Source organism: Heptranchias perlo, unplaced genomic scaffold (genome assembly GCF_035084215.1).
Source record: "Heptranchias perlo isolate sHepPer1 unplaced genomic scaffold, sHepPer1.hap1 HAP1_SCAFFOLD_295, whole genome shotgun sequence".
Classification (NCBI taxonomy): Eukaryota; Metazoa; Chordata; class Chondrichthyes; order Hexanchiformes; family Hexanchidae; genus Heptranchias; species Heptranchias perlo.
In genome coordinates, this window is record NW_027139307.1 from 154,463 (window position 1) to 181,320 (window position 26,858).

General features: G+C 41.1%; 1 protein-coding gene across 1 annotated transcript in view; it reads right to left on the reverse strand.

Annotated features, from left to right (window-relative positions):
- The window catches only part of LOC137310949 (lysine-specific demethylase 5B-like), a 220,992-nt gene that overhangs the window by 66,527 nt on the left and 127,607 nt on the right, over positions 1-26,858 (reverse strand). Inside the window, exons 15-20 of the mRNA XM_067978463.1 lie at positions 21,999-22,180; positions 14,948-15,072; positions 13,060-13,210; positions 10,311-10,425; positions 9,693-10,048; positions 1,643-1,781 (exon numbers count right to left, since the gene is read on the reverse strand). Coding sequence (XP_067834564.1) covers positions 1,643-1,781; positions 9,693-10,048; positions 10,311-10,425; positions 13,060-13,210; positions 14,948-15,072; positions 21,999-22,180 — 1,068 coding nt within the window. The remainder of the gene's footprint in view (positions 1-1,642; positions 1,782-9,692; positions 10,049-10,310; positions 10,426-13,059; positions 13,211-14,947; positions 15,073-21,998; positions 22,181-26,858) is intronic.

Sequence of the window (26,858 nt, forward strand, 5' to 3'; positions counted from 1 at the left end):
GAAGCCAGATATCTTAATAGTCTTTAAACAGAAACAGAAAATGCTGGAAACACTCAGCAGGTCCAGTCAGCATCCGTGGAGACAACACATAATTTAACATTTCAGGTGTAGACCCTTAGTCTTAACTGGAAGAAATTATGAATGAACAGCCTTTAAAAAGAAACAGGAAAGGGAAGGGGAAAAGCACACAAGACAAGAAACTGAATAATCTGCAAAGTGCTTAATAGAAATGGTTAAACTGCTGAAGTGATACTAACATGAGACAACAATTTGTATTTACATACTGCCCTTAATGTAGTAGAACGTCCCAAGACGCTTCACAGGAGCATCATCAAACAGAATTTGACAGGGCCACGTAAGGAGATATTAGGACAGGACACTAAAAGCGTGATCAAAAAGGTAGGTTTTAAGGATGAGAGAGGTAGAGATGCAGAGGTTTAGGGAGGGAATTACAGAGCTTAGGAGCTAGAGGGCTGAAGGCACGGCTGCCAAAGGTGGAGCGATGAAATTCAGAGATGCACAAGAGGCCAGAATTGGAAGAGTGCAGAAATGTCAGAGGGTTGTAGGGCTGGAGGAGGTTACAGAGATAGGGAGGGGTGAGGCCATGGAGAGATTTGAAAACAAAGTAGAATTTTAAAATCAAGGTGTTGCCAGACCGGGAGCCAATGTAGATCAGCAAGCACAGGGGCGATGGGTGAATGGGACTTGGTGCGAGTTAGGATACGGCCAGCAGACAATAGGAGGCATAATGAGTGAAATTAAAGACACTTACAAGACACAGAGAACATGTGAATAGCTGAGGTGGTGGGGTAGGGAGGGGGTAAGGCAGGTAGAAATGGAAGCACGAGAAACTGGCAAAGCAGAGCAGGCTCCAGCGGCTCAGGAGCCTGGGGACAAAAAAGCAGGTTGACACCAAGGGTCCAGACCACCCTTCCAGCACAGTGTTCCAATAGAGGGATCTCACCCCATCCACTATCTCATTCCTTAGAAATCACGTTAGTGAAATTAGCAGATCAACGCTTCAAATGTTCCTATTTACATTCCTCTGTCGGCTATAAATGTATGAATGCCAGTGTTAAGTCAGAGGACAAGGAATGTCATGCAAACATGTTAAGTGTTTGCCGATATTGTCAAAGGTAATTTCTAGGAATTTATGTTCTAAAGTGCATTGAGATCGGGAATAAGTCCACAAGCATCAGTGCAGAGTTTTGTATGGATCACATTAAGGCAGACTACTTTTCAGAACAGGAATATGCAGACTGATGCGAAAATGGACTGTCAGTATTCAGGATTCCATTGTGCAGGCATTAAAATCAACTTCTAGTTTACACCACAGGAGCCAATGATTCAAAGTAGAGGACTGAGCATGTTGGCATTAGGGCTGAATGCTGGGCCAAGACTGGAATGGATTATTTTGAAGCCAGTTGTAGCAATCTGAAACTTTCCACGCATCAGTTATTTATGATGCATATAATTGTAGCAGCAGTTTGTGTTACCTTTCATCTCTCCATTAATGTTCATTGACTACCTAAGGTCTCTGCTCTGCTCCACCCTTGTGTGTGAGAGAGGGGGAGAGAGAGAGAATATCATACATCAAATCCTATTTTCATTTCGGTGTACTCATGCCTATTTTATAAATAACCTGAAAAGTCTCCACTTCCTGAAGCCAGATTCCAGCCTTCTGTACAGCCTCTTTCAGAGCAAGGCCACCAGGGAGATAAGCAGGAATAATTCCCTCTTCTTCCAAGGCAGCAGATAGAGTTGTCAAAGAGTGCGGAGGCCTGCAGGAATCAGAGACACTTGTTAAATGAACCCGAACAAATTCACAGTCCATACTGGGTGCAGCTACTTAACATTTTCACAATTTAACAGTCATAGAGTCATAGAGTTATACAGCACGGATAGAGGCCCTTCGGCCCATCGTGTCCGCGCCGGCCATGAAGCCCTGTCTACTCTAATCCCATATTCCAGCATTTGGTCTGTAGCCTTGTATGCTATGGCATTTCAAGTGCTCATCCAAATGCTTCTTGAATGTTGTGAGGGTTCCTGCCTCCACAACCCTTTCAGGCAGTGAGTTCCAGACTCCAACCACCCTCTGGGTGAAAAAGTTCTTTCTCAAATCCCCTCTAAACCTTCCGCCTTTTACCTTGAATCTATGTCCCCTTGTTATAGAACCCTCAACGAAGGGAAAAAGCTCCTTCGTCTTCCTAATTGTTTTCAGACATTAGAATTAACATAAAAATACTTCACAGGCCACTTCTATTTTCACTTCTAAAAATGTTTAAAATATGTTGTCTCCATTATATACACATTACATGGGACCTATAAAGTCCAGCAAGACCGAGTTACTTCGCTCACCTGTATCTATCTTGTGAGAAACCAGAAAATGGACATAGGATATAGAGGAGGAATGGGATGGAAGATAACGTGCATGGAAGTATCGAGTGGAGGAGGACAAGTAAGGGACATTTTGTGTATGGAGACAGAAGAGAGAGATGGGAGACTGTGGACAGTAAAACAGAAAGGGGAATAGCAATGATGGAGAAATAAACCAAGAGAATGACAATAAAAAGGGAGAGAGGCATTGAAAATGAGAGAGAAATAAGAGAGCTGGAGATAGAATACATGAAACAATAAAACAGACAAACGAAAAACAGAGAAAATTATTAAAAGAGAAAGTATTAAATAAAGGGGTGGTAAAGATTCAATAACAACTTTCAAAAAGAGGATTGGATAAATACTTGAAGGGGAAAAATCTGCAGGGCTAAAGGGAAAGGGCAGGGGACTGGGACTAATTGGATAGCTCTTTCAAGAGCCAACATTAGCATGATGGGCCGAATGGCCTTATTCTATGCTGTATCATTCTATGATTCTATAAGAGTGACCGTATCCGAACAATTCCACAACAAAATGCTTTTAAGCCCTTTATAGCTGATCTGGAGATTTAAAACGCTATTGCTGTACTTTTTTTTGTGTGGACATTAATGTGGATTTACACTGTCAGCAGTGTGTTATCATGTCTATTAATGCAGTGCAGCCAATTCATCTTGGAGAAAGTGTCTTCATCGTGCTCATGTTCCCTTCTCAGTCGTTTTCACCCCACTTTCCCGAAGCCACTCAAATGGACCGTCATCCAATCTAACCCTGCTCCCTCCAATTGTTTTAATGCCTTCAGTTGCTCCAAACTGTTTGGCGCAGGCATAGCTGGAAGTTTTCATTTAAACTGTGTAATGAGACGAAAAGCATGGCGAATTATTTAAATCTGCAAGATTCAACAAAATGTCTGCACTGATTGCTAGATCTCTCTGGGAAGTCGGCTGGGAAACAAAGTGACAATTCTTGACTGTTAAGCATAGAATCCTGCCAACCCAAATTGATCTTCATATGCAAATTGAAAAAAGGATGTGTCTGAACTTTTCTAACCAGTAAAGCTCCAAAATGGGGAACGGGTGGCAAAAACATTAAATCATTTCAATTTGGCAAGATTATGAAGTGGCACATTTAAACTTTGGATAAAATCACAAAACGTCCAACAAATTCAGCAGCTAACAATAGCACTGTAATTCCTAACTGTTAAACCAAGTGGGTAGACTAGGGCAAGAGTGCAAGGTCTATGAACTTTGGGGGTGGGGGTGGCAAGTAACTAATAGTAGTTGAGGTTAGTGAAAGCCCAGATCAGCCAATGTCTACAGATGGCTCTGATCTCAGCCAGCCCCAATATGATAATTGCAATTACCAATTAAATTCTCCAGCTGAACTGATTACATCAAAGTGGAGAATTAGTGTTCATCTTTTGAGGGAACAATTACTCATCAATCTATAGGAAAAACTCATTCAAGTCTTCTTTGTGAACTCACAACACCATATTTAAACAATACTGCATGATCAGGAAAGAAGTAGTCACCAAATGAGCATAACTAGTCTTTGAAAATACATAAACATTATTTGGTGTGACACAACAAACCTGAAATCGAAACAGATTCTGTTACCCCAGGAAGGAGCCCTCATCTAGAGCAGGAGGATTGCCATTAATCTGGCACAGCATAATCTGATTGGTGGATGTGTCATTTAGTAACAGATTTACTCATAGAACCCTTTTGAAAGGAAACTAATTTTAGAGCCACTAATGTAGAATAATAAGGGCCACCTGTACATTCGTTGTGCAGTAATCAGTGTTCTGGGACTAAGGGGGTGGCATGGAGAGGATGATGCACTAATGTAAGCAGCAAGGGAGAAGCCAGTGCTGACTGTTCATGGAGCATAAACAACATATGGAGGAAGGGTTCAGAAGCAAATTCAACAATGAGTTCAGGCATATTGCCCAGAAATTGAAGGATTAAGGGCTGCAAGTCTGTTTTTTGGGTTACAGGCAGTCTTTGCTGGACATATAGGTGTAAATGAGTAACTACATGGTTAAGTAATGCTGTGTTTATAAGTAATGAACTGTTTTAGGATAAACCTGGCTAAATGGTTGCATATAAACAGGTTAGGAACAAGGAGCCCAGCTAATAACACAGAAGAGTATGTTAAGGATCTTTTAAATTGATGTAGGGATGAAAGCAGAGAATCACACTATAACTATAGATAAGCAATTGAAAAGGGTAGTTAAGGAGAAAACAAGGTAACTGCAAATAAATGTAGGGATTATAAACATAAGAGACTAAAAAAAGGCAGTGCCTTTACTTGAATTCTGGAAGCATTCAGAATGTATTCAAATGCTGAATTAGGAAGCATATGTGGAAGGAAATTCTGTTCTAAGGATATGTGGGCTATAAGATGTTCAGGACAGATAGATGGCAAGAGGAACAGATTTATATTTATAGGATAATTTGAAAGTTAATCTGATTCCAGGAGATGGGAAGAAGTGAAAATCTGGCTCAAGCTAACAAATAGAGTAAGCAAATGAAGATGACGGCGTTTAGTACAATGAGAAGGATATGCACAGACAGGAATTGGATTTAAATTCAGTACAGGGCTGTTTCTTGACACAAAACATGATGGGCCCGACCAAGGGGAACTTGCATCTAGCCCTGCCTCGTATGTATAATGCGCAGCATATAACGACACCACTATTCCCAGCCAGATTGGAATTGATTGGGTAATTCCCCCGTCAATCACGTATGGAGACCGCACTGCTGTGAGTGATTGGGATTGATTTTACGCACATAATTGGTAGGATGTAACTATCCTCCACTCACTGCATTTTGCTGGAGAAATAACCCTGCTTTTAATCGGGAGTCTCTGCTGTAGTTTCGGTCACGAGTTCTGTTTGCCGTAGTTCGTGGAGGCTCTTTTTAAATAGGCTCGTTTGCCATAAGTCCTGCCCCGCCTGCAACTCATGGACTGACACAGTGGTATCAATACTCACTTTGTATATAATATAGTAGAACATCCAAGTCACCAATGACCTCTATGATCAAGTGGCAAATAGCATCACTTGTGGAGGCAGAGGGCATAGCTGAGGTGCTAAATGAGTACTTTCATCTGTCTTCACAAAAGAGGATCCGGCCAATGTCAAAATAGAGGGGGTAGAGAAATTGGATAGGATAAAAATAGATAAAGAGGGGGTACTTAAAAGGTCTGTAGCGATCAAAGTAGAAAAGTCACGGTCCGGATGGGATGCATCCTAGGTTGCTGAGGGAAGCAAGGGTGGAAATAGCGGAGGCTCTGGCCACAATTTTTCCAATCAGCTTGGATATGGGAGTGGTACCAGAGGACTGGAGGATTGCAAATGTTACACCCCTGTTCAAAAGTGGGGGAGGAATAAACCCGGTAACTATAGGCCAGTTAGCAAAGTCAAAGTTGTGGGATTCAAGGGGCTGTAGCAGCGTAGATATGAAATTGGCTAAGAGACAAAATGCAGAGGGTAGTCGTGAATGGTTGTTTATCAGACTGGAGGGAAGTATACAGTGATATCCCCCAGGGGTCAGTATTAGGACCACTTGCTCTTTTTGATATACATTAATGACCTGGATTTGGGTATAGGAGGCAAAATTTTAAAGTTTGCAGATGACACAAAACTTGGAAATGTAGTAAACAGTGAAGAGGATAGTAGCAGACTTCAGAAGGACATAAGAGAGACTGGTGAAATGGGGAGACACATGGCAGATGAAATTTAATGCATAGAAGTGTGAAGGAAGAATGAGGAGAGGCAAAATAAATTAAACGGCACAATTTTAAAGGGGGTGCAGGAACAGACAGACAGTCACATACACAAATCTTTGAAGGTGGCAGGACAAGTCAATAAGGCTGTTAAAAAAGCATACGGGTTCCTTGGCTTTCTAAATAGAGGCATAGAGTACAAAAACAAAGAAGTTACGCTAAACATTTATAAATCACTGGTTAGGCCTCAGCTGGAGTATAGTCTTTTGGATGTCAAGGCCTTGGAGAGTGCAGATGAGATTTACTAGAGTGGTACCAGGGATGAGGGACTTCAGTTACGTGGAGCGACTAGAGATTGTTCTTCTTACAGCAGAGGAGGTTACAGTGAGATTTAGTAGAGGTGTTCAAAATTATGAGGCATCCACTGCCTGAAAGGATGGTGGAAGCAGATTCAATAATAACTTCAAATGGGAATTGGATGAATACTTGAAGGGGAAAAAATTGAAGGGTATGGGGAAAGAGCAGGGAAGCAGGACTAATTGGATAGCTCTCTCAAAGAGCTGGAACAGACATGGAATGGCCTCCTTCTGGGCTGTAAGATTCTATGATTCTAGAGGGATTTTAGAAAGTGGAATTCACTGCTACAACTGATTGTTATAGCACAGTCCATACATTCTTTTAAAAGGAAAATAAGTAGTTGCTTGAAAGAACACAACTTACGGAGAATGAGGAGGATGGGATTGGACCAGGAGTGAAGCTTTTTTCTCAAGAGCCAGAATGAGTGTTTCAGCTCACCTAAAGTATATTTTTCTTTCCCATTTTGTCCTCTCTAAGATGTTATCTGGCTCACTGGGACTCAGCACTGCTGGTGGTGTTATTCGTACATCGTCCAATTGGCCACTATTGACGCGAACCTTGGCAGTGAGCGCAGGCAGGCTATCAGACATCTACCCGCACAGACTTCCAGTAATACTGACCAATTTCCCCCCCATCCAAAGCACTGCAGCCAATCTTACCCATAATTGCTATTCAACCAAGATTAGCCAACATAGTGGATTGAGCTCCAGCGCACTTTAATCACTGGCCATGAATCTTTGGATTGAACTGTGAAAGCACAGGGACACAGTGGCCCTGTAAAGATTTAGAATTCTGAACCTTGCAGAAGTGAGGGAAGACAACCGGACAGACAGCTATCAGAGCAGAGAAGCAGAAAGGGAGAAAAAAGGGCCATGCTAGTCCTGAACACCGATTTGAAAATGTCAAAAAACAAGCTTAAAGAAATAAGAAAAGGCAAGTCAGCCCTATCTACTTATGAAATAAATACAGCTCTTTATGCCACATCCAAACAGTTTCTTTATACACAAATAAACAAAGGCTTCAGGGCAGAAGAAACTTTTACTTTGCTTTTTATTCACAAGCAAAGTGGAAATATATCTGTCAGTCTTTTGTTTCCACTTTGCTTGTGTAAAAAAAAAGCATAGTAAAAGTAATCATCTTTCAAAAACAATAAGAAAATATTGTCTGGTAGTTGAATCTGGGCTGATATGATTACTACATAAGGAGGTCAGTAAACCTAAGATTTGCTCTGGATCAGATTAGAGATTTATTTGTAGGCTTTCGGACCTGAAGTGCATCTGTGACTGGGCTAGTCGGAGCTGGATAATGGTACAAGTCATTACAGTGAAGACTTGAGTGAGGAAGGAACAATATATTCTAGAAATTAGTTTTAATTCTAACAACATTTTTTAAATCAACTATTTTGTTAACTAAGTGGTTCACAGAGACCATGTATCAGAAGGGAATAAAACACTCAATCTAATATGTGTCAGTTTTGGTTCAGTCCTATCACCCTCACCTCAGACACAAGGTCGTGGGCTCAAGTCCCACTCCCCAAATTATTAACCTGGTTAGGAAACTGGCAGGATGTGACTAGTGGTTGTAATAAATTGGATAGCCATGTGGTGAAGGATAGAATACTAGAGCCTGGTCTTCAGTTGCTTCCAAGCCTTTATTCACAGAGATTCACATTACACCCACTGTGTACCCCCTAGATAAACTCTCATATAAATGGATACAAGAGAGACCCCAATTGATACGCACCACCTAAATATAATTGACACTAATTGATATAAATCATATGTATACAATTAACAGTGGTATCCCACAGGGATCTGTGTTGGGGCCTTAACTATTCACTGTATTTATTAACGACTTAGATGACGAGATAAAGAGCCACATATCTAAGTTTGCCAATGACACAACGATAGGCAGCATTGTAAGCAGTGTAAATAGAAGCATAAAATTACAAAGATATTAATAGATTGAGTGAATGGGCAAAACTGTAGCAAATGGATCTCAATGTAGGCAAGTGTGAGGTCATCCACTTTGGATCTAAAAAGGATAGATCAGAGTACTTTCTAAATGGTGAAAAGCTCAAAACAGTGGCAGTCCAAAAGAGATTTAGGGGTCCATGTACATAGATAATTAAAATATCATGGACAGGTACAGAAAATAATCAAAAAGGCTAATGGCCTTAATATCCAAAGGACTAGAATACAAGGGGCTAGAAGTTATGCTACAGCTATACAAAGCCCTGGTTAGACCACACCTGGAGTAGTGTGTTCAGTTCTGAGCACTGCACCTTAGGAAGGATATATTGGCCTGGGAGTGAGTGCAGCTCGGGTGATTTGATTGAAGTTTTCAAGATCCTAAGGGGAACTGATAGGGTAGAGAGAGAGAAACTATTTCCTCTGGTTGGGGAGTCGAAGAGTCGAGGACTAGGGGACGTAGCCTAAAAATTAGAGACAGGACTTTCAGGAGTGAAAGTTAGGAAGCACTTCTACACACAAAGGGTGGTAAAAGTTTGGAACACTCTTCCACAACGGCAATTGACGTGAGCTCAATTGTTAATTTTAAATCTGAGATTGGTAGATTTTTGTTAACCAAAGGTATTAAGGGATATGGGGCTAAGGCGGGTATATGGAGTTAGGTCACAGGTCAGCCATGATCTCACTGAATGGCGGAACAGGCTCGAGGGGCTAAACGGCCTACTCCTGTTCCTATGTTGAGAGACTTGGGCCCATAATCTAGGCTGAAACTCCACTGAGAGAGTGCTCCACTGTTGGAGGTGGTGTCGTTTGGATGAGATGTCTCCCTTCTCAGGTGGAGGAGAAAGATCCCATGGCACTATTCGAAGAAGAGCAGGGGAGTTCTCCCTGGTATCCTGGTCAATAATTATCCCTTAACCAACATCAACAACAAATGATCTGGTCATTATCATATTGCTGTTTGTGAACCTTGCTGTGTACAAATTGGTTGCTGCGTTTCATACATTACAACAATGACTACACTTCGTAAGTACTTCATTGGCTGTAAAGCGCTTCGGGATGTCCAGGGGTCATGAAAGATGCTACATAAATGCAAGTTTTTTCTTTTATCTGTTCAATATTTACTCTTTTTCTTTGGTGAATCCCAAAATATCCTGTGGTCTTTTAAAGTGTGTTTCCTCGATTACAGACTGGCAGTCTTGCCTTTTATCTGCTAATCTAAGACTTTTTGCACATATGGGTGATGCAGTAATGCTCTCTCACCTGGCTTTTAGCAAACTGTGAGCTTTTTCCTCCCAGTGTTCGGAGACAGTGAGGAGTTCCTGCAGGTGAGCCATGGCCCTCTCTACAGCTGGGTGAGGTGCTAATCCTATGCCAGAATCAATCAGCCGCCTCATATCATCCAAAGCAAATTTATCAGGTGTCGAGTAAGCTAGCTGCACCTCATCTAGCCACCGTGCTTGCTCTAGGCGCTCTCGAAGACACTGCAGCTGTGGTAATTCTATGTCAAACCCAAAACTGAGGTCCATCAGTTGTTGCAGTTCAAAAGTATTGGGCATTTCATCAGAGAGCGCCTTCTCAGAACGCTGCTGAAAATCTTCTACAGAATTTAAAAGGTCCTGTGCAGAGAAATACACAATTTTTTGTACTATAGCATCAAGAATCACGTTACTGAAACATTATAAACAAAGTCATTTAATACCTAGCAGAAAAAATAATTTGTTTTGAAAAGCTTCCATTATAATTACATGGATACTCATTTAATTTTAATATTCAACAAAACAGTAAGTTATAAAAGCTATTATAGGAGCTACAAATCATTAAAATCAACTTTCACTTTTTCTACTAAACTGTTCAAGTAACTCCAGAAGCTACACATACCTTCAGTAGGGGAGCCTGGTCAATGATGCAGGGAAGGACATAGAGCTGTTTGACAAATGCCTGAAGTTCTGCAGCAGTCAGACGGTTTTGGGACTTTCCTCCACCAGTACGATACCTGAAATACAATAACCATCACAATGTGCACTCTCCCAGGCTAATTATTGCACAAGAACACACTTCCAATCTTCAGCCCTTATGGAACAATACATGGTTAGTTTTGCTGGAATAAAATTAAAATGCTGTAAGTGTGATCTTTTAGACCACAGGATTTTATCTGGAGCAGTAACAAAAGATAGGATCAAAATGTTCATTTGTCTACTGTCCCAGAGAGGTTGACCCCTTCAAGGTAATTTAAAAAAAATACCACTACAGATACAACATAAAAAGACATGCCTGAATGCTGGCATGTTACAATAAGCAGCTGCTCTTACACTTGTTCCCTGTCTCTTCCAAAGACCTGAATGGACTTCTATTTGGAAGCCTGGGTCAGAAAGCAAAGTATTCAGAAGTGATAAGAACTAGATCAGTTCTAAGCAAAAAGTTAGCTGGAAAGTTAATGAAGATTTGGAAGAAGAGCCATAACATATGGTACAAAGGAGAAACTGCTGGAAGCTGGGACATGATCAGTGTCTGTACAGACGCAAAGCATGGACACTTAAAAAAAAAACTAAGTAGGCCACTAGAATGTTGCAAGTTGTGTGGGGAATACAGAAAAATCCTGAGTCTCCTCAACCTCAGACCGATAAAATGAATGGGTGCTCAAAAGGCTGAGAATTATGACAACAATAAACACCATAATAAAAAAGGAAATGACAATACTGTACTTTAAACATACAGCCAGATGGGATTTAAGGAGGGTCTTGACAGTAATGTGAAAGGGTTTTAGGAGGGAATTGCAGAGAGCAGGAACTAGGTGGCTGAAGACACAACTTCCAGTGGTGGGGTGAAAGGGGAATGGAATGCACAAGGAGTCAGAATCAGAGGACTGGAAAGTAGATGGGGAATTCCAGGGCTGGAGGAGATTAGAGATAGATAAGGATGAGGCCATGAAGGAATTTAAAAGCAAGGATGAAAACCTTAAATTTGAAGTGTTAGGTTGGGGGGGGGTGGGGGGGGGGGGGGGGGGAAGTGTACTAGGAGTCAATTAAGGTCAGCTAGGATGGGCGAGCACGGGTTGGTGCAGGATAGGATATGGACAGCATTTTTAACTCCAGGGTTCGAGTTAGCACGAAGTGACACAAAAACTACAGGAATATTGCTGAACAGTAAATGTTTTCAAATTGTATTTTTTTTTTAAAAAAAATCAGAACCCAATGTCTTATTGGGGTGGCGGGGGGGCACTTTTGAAATGTAGTTCAAATCTGGTCTGATTAAGATTTGCAGTTTATTGTGGTAAGTTATTTTTCACTGAGACAAACAAATCTTCCCTTCTTCAACACTTCTGCACTTGGTGAACAGCAGAGATGATGAAAACTACTACAAATAAAAGCAGCAAAGCAACATTTACGGCCATGAAAAAAATTCCACGGTTAAGTACCCATCAAAAATAGTGCAGGTAGTTATCTTCCTCTTAAGGCACAAGGCATTACGTGCAATGTCCCATTATCTCTAAAAATTTGGGCTGAATCTAGTCAAGGCTGATGGGACAAAAGTTTCCTCTGTCTGCCAGCTGTCAGTATCCTATATGAAACATGTTTGGGCCGTCTCAGACTATTTCCTCTTGGATGCAAATCCATTGCACCCAACTCAAGAAAAACCATCAGAATGGCTGGTACACAAAAATGGAAAAAATAAAGCAGCCAAAGATACTTTTGTAAGGTAGATATTAAGGCACCTTGCTGATGCAGTGTAGAGGGAGTTTTATGCTGCATCTCGTCCACAGTAAACTTATCATAGAAAGTTATGGCACAGAAGGAGGCCATTTGGCCCATCATGTCCGTGCTGGCCGAAAAAGAGCTATCCAGCTTAATCCCACTTTCCAGCACTTGGTCTGTAGGTTACGGCACTTCAAGTGCACATCCAAGTACTTTTTTAAATGAGTTGAAGTTGTCTGCCTCTACCACCATTTCAGGCAGTGAGTTCCAGACTCCCACCATCGTCTGGGTGAAAAAATTTCTCCTCAGCTCCCATCCATCCTATCAATTACTTTAAATCTATGCCAGCTGGTCACTGACCCCTCTGCTAAGGGAAATAGGTCCTCCCTATCCATTCTATCTAGTCCCATCATAATTTTATACACCTCAAATAAATCTCCCCTCAGCCGCCTCTGTTCCAAAGAAAACAACCCCAGCCTATCCAATCTTTTCTCATAGTTAAAATTCTCCAGTCCTGGCAACATCCTCGTAAATCTCCTCTGTTACCCTCTCTAGTGCAATCACATCTTTCCTGTAATGTGGTGACCAGAACTGTACGCAATACTCCAGCTGTGGCCTAACCAATGTTTTATACAGTTCTAGCATAATCTCCCTGCTCTTATATTCTATGCCTCGGCTAATAAAGGAAAGTATCCTGTATGCCTTTTTAACCATCGTATCTACTTGTCATGCTACCTTCATGGATCTGTGGACATGCACTTCAGGGCCCCTTTGTTCCTCTACTTGACCTGGAAGGACTGAATGCTGACAGTGAGCAACAAAAGTGAATAAAGTGTTTTCTACAAATTTGCATACAACAAAACAAGCAGTAAATGAAAACCTTGCCCAATCAGTCCTGATATGCATCTCTGTGTCGAACTTGCAATTTTACACACCTGGTTTGTCGTTTATCATTAAGCAGTTGCTGGGCAACAGAGGCACACTTCTCTGCCTCTGCTATAGCTTCCTGCAACTGTTTCAACAAATCATTTTCTGGAAACTTTTTCTCCTCTGCTTCCTCTATCATTGATTTGAAATCAGAGAGACCTGATAAGATGGAAACGATAAAGGCAATAAGAAAAAGACAGACAAACCCCCCATTTTAAAAAAAAGACATAATAAGGACCTAATATTTCTGAACTGAGAAAGCACATTCACTTCCTCCTTTAAGGCATAAACCAGTGTTTGTTGATTACAAATGTGTTCAGAAGTGACCCATGTACAAAAAATGCCACGAGAATCACCACAGCAGAGATTGTTCACAATTGGTTCAGAAATTTCAAACAACTTGAAACAAGTAAAAATATATTCTCTTTCAACTTGAAATATCTCAAACTGTGGTGCATGAGCAGGACTTTCATGCAGATTTTCATAACCAACAACCCTGAGGATACAATGTATGAACATTAGTGAATTGGTAATAAAACTTTCATCCCATTCTAACCTTCTGTGTGCTCTAGGACTCCTGCCTCCATTTCTCAAGAAGTTATGTGTTCTCTATAGGACTTGGAACCACAGGCATTCTTTTTCAGTTAATTGCAACTGTAGGGGTCTCTGCGCTGAGTATCAGGAGCAAAGCAAGAACCATCAACTAGCAAATTTGGAATGCAAAAAACACACATTTTGGGACCAAATGTGAAAGGCAATAACTCTCAAGTTGAAAAACTTTAAGTTTTAAGTTGAAACTTTACAAAAATTTGCAAGAGGCTATATAATGGGAAGGGTCAAGAACCAGAGGACATAGATTTAAGGTGCTTGGCAAAAAAACCAAAAGTGACTTGAGGGAAAACTTTTTTACGCAGCGAGTGGTTATGATCTGGAATGCACTGCCGGGGGTGGGGAGGTGTGGAGGCAGATTCAATCGTGGCTTTCGAAACTGGATAAGTACTTGAAAGAAAAAATTTGCAGGGTTACGGGGATAAGGCGGAGGAGTGGGACTAGCTGGATTGCTCTTGCATAGAGCCGGCGCAGACTCGATGGGCCGAATGGCCTCTTTCCATGCTGTAACCTTTCTATGATTCTATGATAATGAACACACAAGAGAGCTACAGTTAAAATGTATTCCAAATGTTCCTGTTGGGTTAAGAGCGATATAGAAATGAATCTGCACCAAATTCTAAGTTTTCTTTATGTTTCCCTTCTTTCCCTCCTTATCTTACCCGTTTGTACATGGAGGTTGAAATGAGGAACAATGTTGTTTATCTTTCACGTATTGTAATACTGGGCCACTGTCTGACAGCATAAAAACAAGAGACAAGGCTCTTTCAGAATTAACATTATGGTAACTAGGAATACCAGACCTCAACCTGTACAAGTGAGCTGAAGGAACTTTAAACAATACAAGAAATGATTTATCAAAACAGATATCTGAGATCAGTTACTTGGGGTCAGAGATAGAACTGGTATAGTAGAGTTGGTGGTTGGCATAAAAATTATGAGGAACTATATCAGAAGCATTTACCTCCCCATCTTTCCATACCAGGAGGGAGTATATTTTTTCTCCCCTTCCTTCCCCAATTCCTGCACCATAATTGAAAAGTGCCCCTAGGCATCCACTGGCTCTAAAGCCAGTCACTAACAGGTGCACGAGTGTGGCCTCGGGCAACACTCCCTTCACTATTTTCTCTATTTCGGCATGGAAATACCTGCCTTCCACTTGCTGCCTCATCACAATTGCTGAGATAGGGAACTCTGTATTAATGTGTTGCTAGTCAATGGCATAGTGCATTGGAGCTGCACAGCACTATGCCATAGGTACTATCTGTATAGAATTACTATACTTACTTTTCTTCTTATCATCTTTTGCTTCCAGAGAATCAGTCACTTTGGAAGACCATTCATCATATATTGCTACATGTAATTTTAATGCATTCAGAATCGGATAGAGATCATCCAAGGCGTAGCGATACCTGGATGGGAAGAGAATAGTTGAACACAGTAAAGAACAAGAAATGAAGTGAAAATATTTCAGAAACACAGAATCAATGGTCAGAAATGTAACCAATTGGATAGTCATCCTTCAGTAGCTACATGTGTCTCAGTGTTGGTGCATGCCTGTACTCCACTGGTGAATTTTTTTTATTCGAGCCATCTCAAATCCTGCCAGTCTATTGTATTCAAATGCTACAACAGACCCAGACATGAGGCAGGGAAAACCTCAGTGGTGTAGCGCTTTGGGAATCACCTGTTCCTCCCAAGCATGCTACACTTACCACATGTCTTGTCTCAAATTACTCATATACTGTATCCCAAAAAGTTATTTTCTGAAAGAAATCTAATTTGCATTTGAAGGAATCAACACTTTCTGCTTCCACCATCTCCCTAGGGAACCTGTTGCAGACACATTGGTGATTGATTGCTATGATTAGTTAACAACTCCATTATCAATGTATCATGTGACTACCAGGATGGTAGATGGTGAACCAGGTGGACCCTGGTCATTTTTTGTCCAGCAATTCCTATGTTCTTGTGAAGCTTGTATTTGAATTGAATGACTTGACTTCTTCTTTGGGTAACTGCCTAGTTACCTGTTGCAACAGATGTGTCAGCTTAACCTGACATGATTTTTTTTAATGAGTGTTCTCTGCTCATCATGTTATGCCTCTCTGTTAAATTTGGACAAAGCCTTCAGTTTGTCCACTGCAGTATGTTAGATTGAGATGGTCATTATGGATTTTCAGTTTTCATTGAAAAGTCAGGCTTTAACACAAAGTTCAGGAGTTGGCACTGACCAGTGGATCTCTTCAGTGAATATCAACTCAATTGGTGCAATATACAAACTGAACCAATCATGAAGTAGGGTGTATTTTTGAAAATTTTGATTTTCTCTTGATTTTGTTACCAGAATATCCACAACATTAAACCTTGCAACATTGTATTGGGCTAGGACTGCAATTTCTGGCTGCTGAATTCTCTTTGTAGAATCAGTTTTACTGTGGCAGCTACCAAAACAATAGATGTTATTTTGTCACAAGGATACATTAGCGCTGAGTGTTGAACATCATATAAGCTAAAGGCAAAAAGCACTTGATCTGGCTGAAGGAGGAGATATTGGTTTAGCAGTGTGAAGCTTCAGTTAGATAAGTGGTCACCACGACCTCTCTAGTATTTGTATGTACTGGGACCCTTTTGAGCTGCACCACCCTAGTAAAATGTAAAACTAAATGTAAATATACCTCTGAGGAAGAGACTGATGCAACCTAACCCACTAAAGAAACTGTTCAACTTGGCATGTGCTTTCAATTCCTAACCATAAGGATGGATAACCCATAATGCATAACATAGGAACACAAGTAGGCCATTCAGCCCCTTGAGCCTGTTCTGCTATTCTATTAGATCATGGCCGATCTGTACCGCAACTCCATTTACCCGCCTTGGCTCCATATCTCTTGATACCCTTACCCAACAAAAATCTAGTGATCTCAGTCTTGATGTTTTGACCCAGCATCCTTTTGGGGGAAGTGTTCCAGATTTCCACTACCCTTTGAGTGAAAATGTGTTTCCAGATTTCACTCCTAAATGGCCCAGCTCTAATTTGAAGATTATGCCCCTTGTTCTGGATTCTCCACCAGAGGAAATGGTTTCTCTGTATCTACCTGATCAAATACCTTTATAATTTTAAGCACCTTGATTAGAGCAGGGCAGTGTCCTGCACACAACCATCTTCAGCTGCTTCATCCATGACCTGCCCTCCATCATAAGGTCAGAAATGAGGATGTTCGCTGATGATTGCACAGTGTTCAGTTCCATTCGCAACCCCTCAGATAATGAAGCAGTCCGAGCCTGCATGCAGCAAGACTTGGACAACATCCAGGCTTGGGCTCATATGTGCCAAGTAACATTCGCCTCAGATAATGACCATCTCCAACATGCAAGAGTCTAACCACCTCTCCCTGACATTCAACGGCATTACCATCACCAAATCCCCCACCATCAACATCCTGGGGGTCACTGTTGACCAGAAACTTAACTGGACCAGCCACATAAATACTGTGGCTACAAGAGCAGGTCAGAGGCTGGGTATTCTGCAGTGAGTGACTCATCTGACTCCCCAAAGCCTTTCCACCATCTATAAGGCACAAGTCAGGAGTGTGATGGAATACTCTCCACTTGCCTGGATGATTGCAGCTGCAACAACACTCAAGAAGCTTGACACCATCCAGGACAAAGCAGCCCGCTTGATTGGCACCCCATCCACCATCCTAAACATTCACTCCCTTCACCGCCGGTGCACCGTGGCTGCAGTGTGTACCATCCACAGGATGTACTGCAGCAACTCGTCAAGGCTTCTTCAACAGCACCTCCCAAACCCACACCCTCTACCACCTAGCAAGGGCAGCAGGCACATGGGAACAACACCATCTGCACGTTCCCCTCCAAGTCACACACCATCCGCACTTGGAAATATATCGCTGTTCCTTCATCGTCGCTGGGTCAAAATCCTGGAACTCCCTACATAACAGCACTGTGGGAGAACCTTCACCACACGGACTCCAGCGGTTCAAGGCGGTGGCTCATCACCACCTTCTCAAGGGCAATTAGGGATGGGCAATAAATGCTGGCCTTGCCAGCGACGCCCACATCCTATGAACGAATAATAAAAAAAAAATCCCCCTCAACCTTCTAACCAAGTTTATGAACCTGTCTTCAAATCAGTCCTAAAATTACCTTTTACTACTTTGAACCTATGTCCCCTTGTTGTCCTGCATTTTAATCTAAAATAATATTCTGGGTTAATTTTTTCCATTTCCATAACAATCTTGTAAACCTCTTAGATGCTCCTTCAGATTGAGTAATTTGAGAAACTGTTTCCATTGGAAGGGTCGGTAACCAGAGGACACAAATTTAAGATGACTGGCAAAAGAACCAGAGATGAAATGAAGAAGTATTTTTTTTACACTGAGTTGTTATGATCTGGAAAGCACTGCCTGAAAGGGTGGTGGAAACAGATTCAATAGTAACTTTCAAAAGGGAACTGGATAAATACTTGAAGGGAAAAAATTTAGAGCTTTGGGGAAAGCTATGTATGGACAGCTATACTAAAGAGCCAGCACAAGCATGATGGGCTGAATGGTCTCCTTTTGTGCTGTATCATACTATGATACAAGTATATTTCATCAGCTGTTGTTCTTCCTTGCATATTTTGTCCAACTCATTCTGTAATTTCTGAGCTGCTTCCTCCAATTTCACAACCTCCTTGTTTGGTACCATCTACAAATTTGGTCATTAGCATTGGGTTTCAGAATCCAGGACATTTATACAAATTGGAAACCGTACTGCTCCCAATACCAATCCTTGAGGCACCACACCCCAACATAGCCCCTTTAACGAGTACTCAATCTTCTACCCTTCAGCCACTTATCCATTCCTAAGATTTGCCTGAATCCCTGCAGCTTTGCATTTAACGTAATACCTTCGCATGTAGAAATTTGTCAAAAGCCTTTTAGAAGTTGAGGCGTAACATGTCAGTAGGGTCTTTCGTAGTCCCCTTCGGCTGTTACCACCTCAAACAAGTTGATTGGTCAGGCAGGATCTTCCCCTTCTGAATCCATGTTGATTGCTGTTCACTTGGTTATTTAAGAAGCATGTATGTACCGAGCACCCGCCTACTCCCTGCTGCGTACGTACCGAGCACCCGCCTACTCCCTGCTGCGTACGTACCGAGCACCCGCCTACTCCCTGCTGCGTACGTACCGAGCACCCGCCTACTCCCTGCTGCGTACGTACCGAGCACCCATAAAGTGCTAGGATTTCCTCACTATTTCAGCTCAATATTGACCTTTTAATGCATCCCAACATCTGATTTGCTTCACTCACTGCTACCGAGCATTATTGCAATAACTTCAATTTATTGTCAATCAGGACTCGATCTCTTTCATTTTCCATACACATTAGTAAGGGTGGAAATTGTGGAGGTACTGGCCATAATCTTCCAAACATCCTTAGATATGGGGGTGGTTCCAGAGGACTGGAGAATTGCAAATGTTACACCCTTGTTTAAAAAAGGGTGTAAGGATAAACCCAGCTAACTACAGGCCAGTCAGTTTAACCTCAGTGGTGGGGAAACTTTTAGAAATGATAATTCAGCACAAAATTAAGTCACTTGGACAAGTGTGGATTGATTAGGGAAAACCCGCACAAATGTGTTAAAGGCAAATCGTGTTTAACTAACTTGATCGAGTTTTTTGATGAGGTAACAGAGAGGGTAGATGAGGGCAATGCAGTTGATATGGTGTATATGGACTTTCAAAAGGCGTTTGATTAAGTGCCGCATGGTAGGCTTATCATCAAGATTGCGACCATGGAATAAAGGGGGCAGTAGCAACATGGATATAGATACAATACTAAGTGACAGGAAACAGACAGTAGTGGTGAATGGTTGTTTTTCAGACTGGAGGCAGGTGTACAGTGGTGTTCCATAGCAGTCGGTGCTGGGATCATTGTTTTCTTGATATATATTAGTGACTTGGACTTGGGTGTACAGGGCACAATTTCAAAATTTGCAGATGACACAAAACTTGAAAGGGTAGTAAACAGTGAGGAGGACAGCGATAGACTTCAAGAGGATATAGACAGGCTGGTGGCATGGGCGGGCACGTGGCAGATGAAATTTAACGCAGAAAAATGCCAGTGATACATTTCGGTAGGAAGAACGAGGAGAGGCAGTATAAACTAGAGGGTACAACTCTAAAAGGGGTACAGGAACAGAGAGATCTGGGGGTATATGTGCACAAATCCTTGAAGGTGGCAGAGCAAGTTGAGAAAACAGTTAAAAAAGCATACAGGGTTCTGAGCTTTATAAATGGAAGCATAGAGTACAAAAACAAGGAAGTCATGGTGAACCTTTATAAAACACTGGTTCGGCCACAACTGGAGTATTGTATCCAGTTCTGGACACCGCACTTTAGGAAAGATGTGAAGGCCTTAGAGAGGGTGCAGAACAGATTTACTAGAATGATTCCAGGGATGAGGGACTTTAGTTACATGGATAGACTGGAGAAGCTGGGGTTGTTCTCCTTGGAACAAAGAAGGTTGCGAGGAGATTTGATAGAGGTATTCAAAATCATGAAGAGTCTAGACAGAATAGATAGAGAGAAACTCTTCCCATTGGCGGAAAGGTCAAGAACCAGAGGACATAGATTTGTGATTGGCAAAAGAACCAAAGGTGACATGAGGAAAAACTTTTTTTATTATTATTATATAAACACAGCGAGTGATTAGGATCTGGAATGCACTGCCCGAGGGGGTGGTGGAGGCAGATTCAATCATGGCCTTCAAAAGGGAACTGGGTAAGTACTTGAAAGGAAAAAAATTTGCAGGGTTATGGGGATAGGGTGGGGGAGTGGGACTAGCTGGATTGCTCTTGCATAGAGCCAGCACGGAGTCAATGGGCCAAATGGCCTCCTTCCGTGTCGTAATGATTCTATGATTCTAACTTTACCTACAATGGATGTCAAACTCACTGGTCAGCAGTTTCCTGGGTCACTTCTACATTTTTAGAAAGGAGTAACAACTGCCTTTCTTCAGTCTACAGGTATCTCTTCAGTATTTAGTAATTTCTGGAAGATTTGTGCCAGAAGCCCTGCAATTTCCTCCCTTTGTTTCTTAAGGATCCTCAGATGCATCTTATCCGGCCTGAGATTTATTTACTGTAAGTTTGTACAGCTGTTCGGCAACCATGCTGGTAGTAATGTGAATAGTGTCCTTTGCAGCACCCTCTAGTTCCTGTTGCAGATCAAATAAGTTACTCCTTCTTGGTAAAAACTGAGCCAAAAAGCTTATTTCGCACTTTTGCAGCAACTTGTGAGACTTCAAATATATTTTTGGTTAACAATTCCCTTTGCATTTACACACAGTTATTTAAATACATGGGATCCTGGTGACTTCTTGAAGGTAATTTATCAGCTTGCCTCTTTCAAATCAGAACCTTTGACTAAATTTAGCCAGCCAGATAGCTTCTAGAGTTGGTGAGAAAAGACAACAATTGCTATGCAAGAAAATTATTTCTAGTATAGTATTGCAATTGCAAATTATTTTCTGTTTTCTATTACAAGGAGCTATCCAAACTTGACTACTTTGAAATACGTATGTTGGGATATTGCTATTTCTTTGTTCTATTACTGTTTAATAAATTTGTTTGGCAGTTAAAACCTAAAATAAGCTTTAGTGTAGTGTTGTTCTGCTGCTTTACAATGTTTAGGTGGATCCTGTGAAGGCATAGTATGGGATAGTACTAGTAGCTGAAATAATCTGAACAGGGTTCAGTGTTCATTACCTGGACATGCTACAAATTCTATCCAAATAGCAGGGCAACTGAAAACCCTCTGGGACATAGGTGAACCCTATATCCCTAAAATAGTCTGAAACATGGAAGCCAAAAATATCTAGTTGAAAAAAAGAGGCAGAAGAAACTCAAAAGCATAACATCCTTCGGTTACTTAAATAAGGTCCCAACTCCTGGGCTGTATAGGACACAGGAGCAGATCACCACATGTGGCACATCCAGTCCACAACATCATGAGTGTGTTAAGAACATGGTTTCCCCAGAAAATGCTTTTACTCTTACCATGTGTGAAGAATTATTTTACACGAAGAGTCAACATTTCTTGCGTTCCTGCGCTCCTTTTCAGCTCCAGCCTCACTCAGATTGATATAGCCTCAGTGAAGCGTGTTTGCATGGCTCATCTCAATCAAACCAATAAAAGCCTAACTATACAAGATTATACATCTCATAATGTGACGTCCCCAGTTTGTATCTATTGCCAACGCTTGCCCTTTACTGGTTGCATCAAACAGCAAGGTTCAGTCTAGATAGGAAAGTCCTTGCATTATTTACCTGAGATGGCATCTGTGTGGTGGACATAAGCAGAGTTCCTTAGCGTGATACAGGCAAACCAGCTGGTTGGATTTACAAAGGCATGAGATTGCAGACAAGAAACAAGTAGTCTTGCACTTTGCACACTGTCGCTCATCATCAGGCAATAACTCGAATTTCTCCCTCACAGAATCAATCACTCCCTAGAATAAGGAAAATAGATTAATTTCTTTTCAGTGAAAATTTATATTCAGGTTTAATGTAACCTTCAGTGATTTCCACAGAGTGCTCAGATCTGTTAGATGAGCAGAAAGGGCCCATGACATAGTTCAGGTTTTATGCTCAGACCAGAATAAATCCATCTTGAAATAACCTTAAGAATTAGCTGTGAAGAAGAGTTGCACATAGACAGCCAATCAAAGCTATGAAATGTTCCACCAGGAAGTCCCATTCACAATTCTAACTATTTGCTAATTCACCATACCCTGGTATTCAACAGCACATCAGAGGATGAACCAGTGGTGTTTGTAGGTATGTAATTACCTGACAGTTGTTGAAACCAGAAGGTCCTCAAGCATTTTAAAAACATCTGTCTGGTATTATAACAACATTAATTCCAATATGCCAGGTTTATTTCATAAAGGCCCTTACTTCTGAATAGTGCTACTCCCAACATTAGCAGAAACAGATGATGCATTTTGATTTGCTCCACATGTCCAGTGGCCTTTGCACAGATATTTATGCAGGTCCCAATGTTTCTGTATTTACTGAGAACCCCTATTCTAACCCATAACAGGTAGGAAAACTGCAGCCTTACAGTTCTGAAATTCTGCCTTGCTGCAATTTATGACTCATTTTTAAGTTGATGACCAAGATTCTCATAGGAGCATGGGGCCCATAAGCATTTTATATCTTTGCAGGTCTCACAGGTAGAGGGAAAAACCCAGAAAATTGTAAGGAGGAAAGAAAGAGGCAGGAAGAAAGATAAAAATAAGAACTTATCAAGCTTGTTCCTTCCACAATGTAAAATCCACTCTGCAGCACACGATACCCTACCTGATAAAGTTCTAATACTCTTTGATCTCCAAAGGTTATAGAGTAATATTGCAGAACATCAATCAATCCTTATATTTCCACAATTCAGCCCTGATCTGCTGTTCTTTGCAGAGATTACCTGCCCCACCCCCATCCTAAATCACAGCAGCATTCCATAGTATGGCACGAATATCTGACCATCTCAGTTGGTACCTATCCCCTATTACTTCTAACCCAGTCCCAAATATTCAACTAATTCCTTTTCGAAGGAATTTATCAGATTAACCTCAACTGCTTTGTTGGGAACCTGTTCCATAAATACACAAAGGACAAGATTTACTTCTAATCACTAGCCTTGCCGGAGGCTTATTGTTTTCAACTCCATATTCCCTCGTCCAAGTCAAATAGCCTGCTGGGGCCCACATCACTGATGCCTCTTAATTTCCAAGATATGGATCATGTCTGCCCCCAACCTTCTTTTAGCCATAAAAGCAATTTCAGCTTTGCAAGACTCTCTTCGTAGGGTCATCAGTCATTTTGGTTGCTTTGCTCTGAAACCTTTCCTTCACACCAGTGTCCTTTTGAAAGTAAAGTACCCAAAATTGCACATGGTATTTCAAATCTGGCTTTAGCTAGGAATTTTTTTGGATTTACACTGAAGCTGATGCTTGAAAAAGCTCAGTAGCCATTTGGACCCTAACCCTAATACTGCTTCCTGGGAGGAGGTTCTGATCACCCAGTTACCTAGAGAAGGGCAAGTACATAAAAACTTCAGTATGAGAAATGTTGCTACTACAAACACTTGCCAAACACCCTCGATGTCAAAGTAAAACCAAAAGAGGGCCAGCACTTGGTATATTGGTAACGTATTTCTACTAAATACCTTCTATTGGTAATCTTGGGATGTTTTTACTACGTTAAAGGCACTATATAAATGTACATTGTTGTTGCCATGTTGAAGCTCAGGCACATTTTGCAACTTCCAAATGAGTGTGTGAAGGTATCGATCTTGGGAGTTACCAATCAATCTAATAGATATGCTGCCTGAATTATCAGCAGTATTTTATATTTCTTTCAATATACAAGAAAGAATTTAGGACGACTAGGTCCAGTATGTGTAGATCTGCACATTTTGGATGTACCAAGTAGGACCTAGAGTCTCAACACATTATGTACTTTGTTGGCCAAATAGTCTCTGCTATGAGTAAAATCACTCCTCTAAATTCTGGGGAATTCAGAAAAGTGTAGGGCATAAGCTTCATTGATTGTACCGTAACCAAGCATCTGTCCAACTCACTCAAAAACTGTCACATGCAGTCCCGTGAAAGTTTCTAATATTCTGGGGTATAAGCAGCCTCAAATCACAGCTGAGAAATGCAGGACAGAGACGCAAATTGGGAAGGTGGGTGAAAAGTGCTTTCCTTTAAAACTGAATCATTTGAATAGTTTGAGTGAATAGAAGTGCCTGTGCCTCTCCTGATGGCAGTGATGGACTGTGTATTCAGTTCCATGGTTTTTAGTTTTAGGCACTGTGCCAGAAAAACTTCCAAGTTGGCCTGGTGTCTTTTCATCAAGAATGGGAGGATCTCTGTCTTTGGAAGAACTGAACTTGGACATTCTAGTGCACAAAAACTAAATGTGCGTGATCACCTATTTTTATCCCCTATTGGTAGAGCTGAATATTCAAGGGTATTCGATATTTAGGAAGGACAGACAAAAAGGAAAAGGATGTGGTGTGGCGTTGTTAGTAAAGGTTGAAATCAGAGCAATAGTGAGAAAGGATATTGGCTCAGAAAATCAGGATGTAGAATCAGTCTGGGTGGACTTAAGAAGCACCAAGGGGCAGAAAACACTGGTGGGAGTTGTCTATAGGCCTCCAATCAGTAGTGATAATGAAGGGGATGGGATCAAACAGGAAATTAGAGATGCATGTAACAAGGGTACTACAGTATTCTTGGGTGACTTTAATCTACATATGGACTGGCCAAATCAAATTAGCAATAATACTGTAGAACATGAATTCTTGGAGTGTGCACAAGATGGTTTTTTAGACCAGTACTTTGAGGAGCCAACCAGGGAACAGGCTATCCTAGATTGGGTATTGTGCAATGAGAAGGGGTTAATTAATAATCTTGTTGTGCGGGGTCCTTTAGGGAAGAGTGACCATAACATGATAGAATTCTTCATTAAGATGGAAAGTGAAGTAGTCCAATCTGAAACTAGGGTCCTAAATCTAAATAGAGGAAACTATGAAGGTATGAGGAGTGAGTTGGCTATGATAGATTGGGAAGCTTAATTAAAAGGCATAACGGTGGAAAGGCAATGGCTAACATTTAAGGAACGAATGCATGAATTGCACTACATTCCTTTCTGGCGCAAAAACATAAAAGGAAAAGCGGCCCAACCTTGGCTAACAAAAGAAATTAAGGATAGTATTAGATCCAAACAGGAGTCATATAAAGTTTCCAGAAAAAATAGCAAGCCTGAGGATTGGGAGCAGTTTAGAATTCAGCAAAAAAGGACCAAGAGATTGATTAAGAGGGGAAAAATAGAATGAGAAATTTGCATGGAACATAAAAGTGGACTGTAAAAGTTTGTACAAGTATGCAAAAAGTAAAAGATTAGTGAAGACAAATGTAGGTCCCTTACAGTCAGAAACGAGAGAATTTATAATGGGGAACAAGGAAATGGCAGAGCAATTGAACAAATACTTTGGTTCTGTCTTCACGGAAGAGGATACAAATAACTTCCCAGAAATGCTAGGGAACCAAGGGACTAGTGAGGAGGAGGAATTAAATGAAATTAGTATTAGTAAAAAAAAGTGCTGGAGAAATTAATGGGTGGAAAGCCAATAAATCCCCAGGGCCTGATAATCTGCATCCCAGAGTACTAAAAGAGGTAGCCATGGAAATAGTGGATGCATTAATTGTCATCTTCCAAAATTCTATACATTATGGAACAGTTCGTGCAGATTGGAGGGTGGCAAATGTAACCCCACTATTTAAAAAAGGAGGGAGAAAACAGGGAACTACAGACCGGTTAGTCTAACATCAGTAGTGGGGAAAATGCTAGAGTCTATTATAAAGGATGTGATAACAGGACACTTAGAAAATATCAATGGGATTGGACAAAGTAAACATGGATTTATGAAAGGGAAATCATGTTTGACAAACCTACTGGAGATTTTTGAGGATGTAACTGGTAGAATAGATAAAGGAGGACCAGTGGATGTGATTTATTTGGATTTTCAGAAGGCCTTTGATAAAGTCCCACATAACAGGTTAGTGTGCAAAATTAAAGCACACGGGATTGGCGGTAATATACTGGCATGGATTGAAAATTGGTTAACAGACAGGAAATAGAGAGTAGGAATAAATGGGTCTTTTTCAGGGTGGCAGGCAGTGACTAGTGGGTATCACAGAAGTCAGTGCATGGGCCCCAGCTATTCATAATATATATCAATGATTTGGATGAGGGAACCAAATGTAATATTTTCAAGTTTGCTGACAACACAAAACTAAGTGGGATTGAATTGTGACGAGGATGCAAAGAGGCTTCAAGGCAATTTAGACAAGTTGAGTGAGTGGGCAAATACATGGCAGATGCAGTATAATGTGGATGAATGTGAAGTTATCCACTTCAGAAGGAAAAACAGAAAGGCAGAGTATTATTTAAATGGTGATAGATTGGGAAATGTTGATGTACAAAAGGGACCTGGGTGTCCTTGTACGCCAGTCACTGAAGGAAAACATGCAGGTGCAGCAACCAGTTAGGAAAGCAAATGGTATGCTGGCCTTCATTGCAAGAGGATTTGAGTACAGGAGCAAGGATGTCTTACTGCAGTTA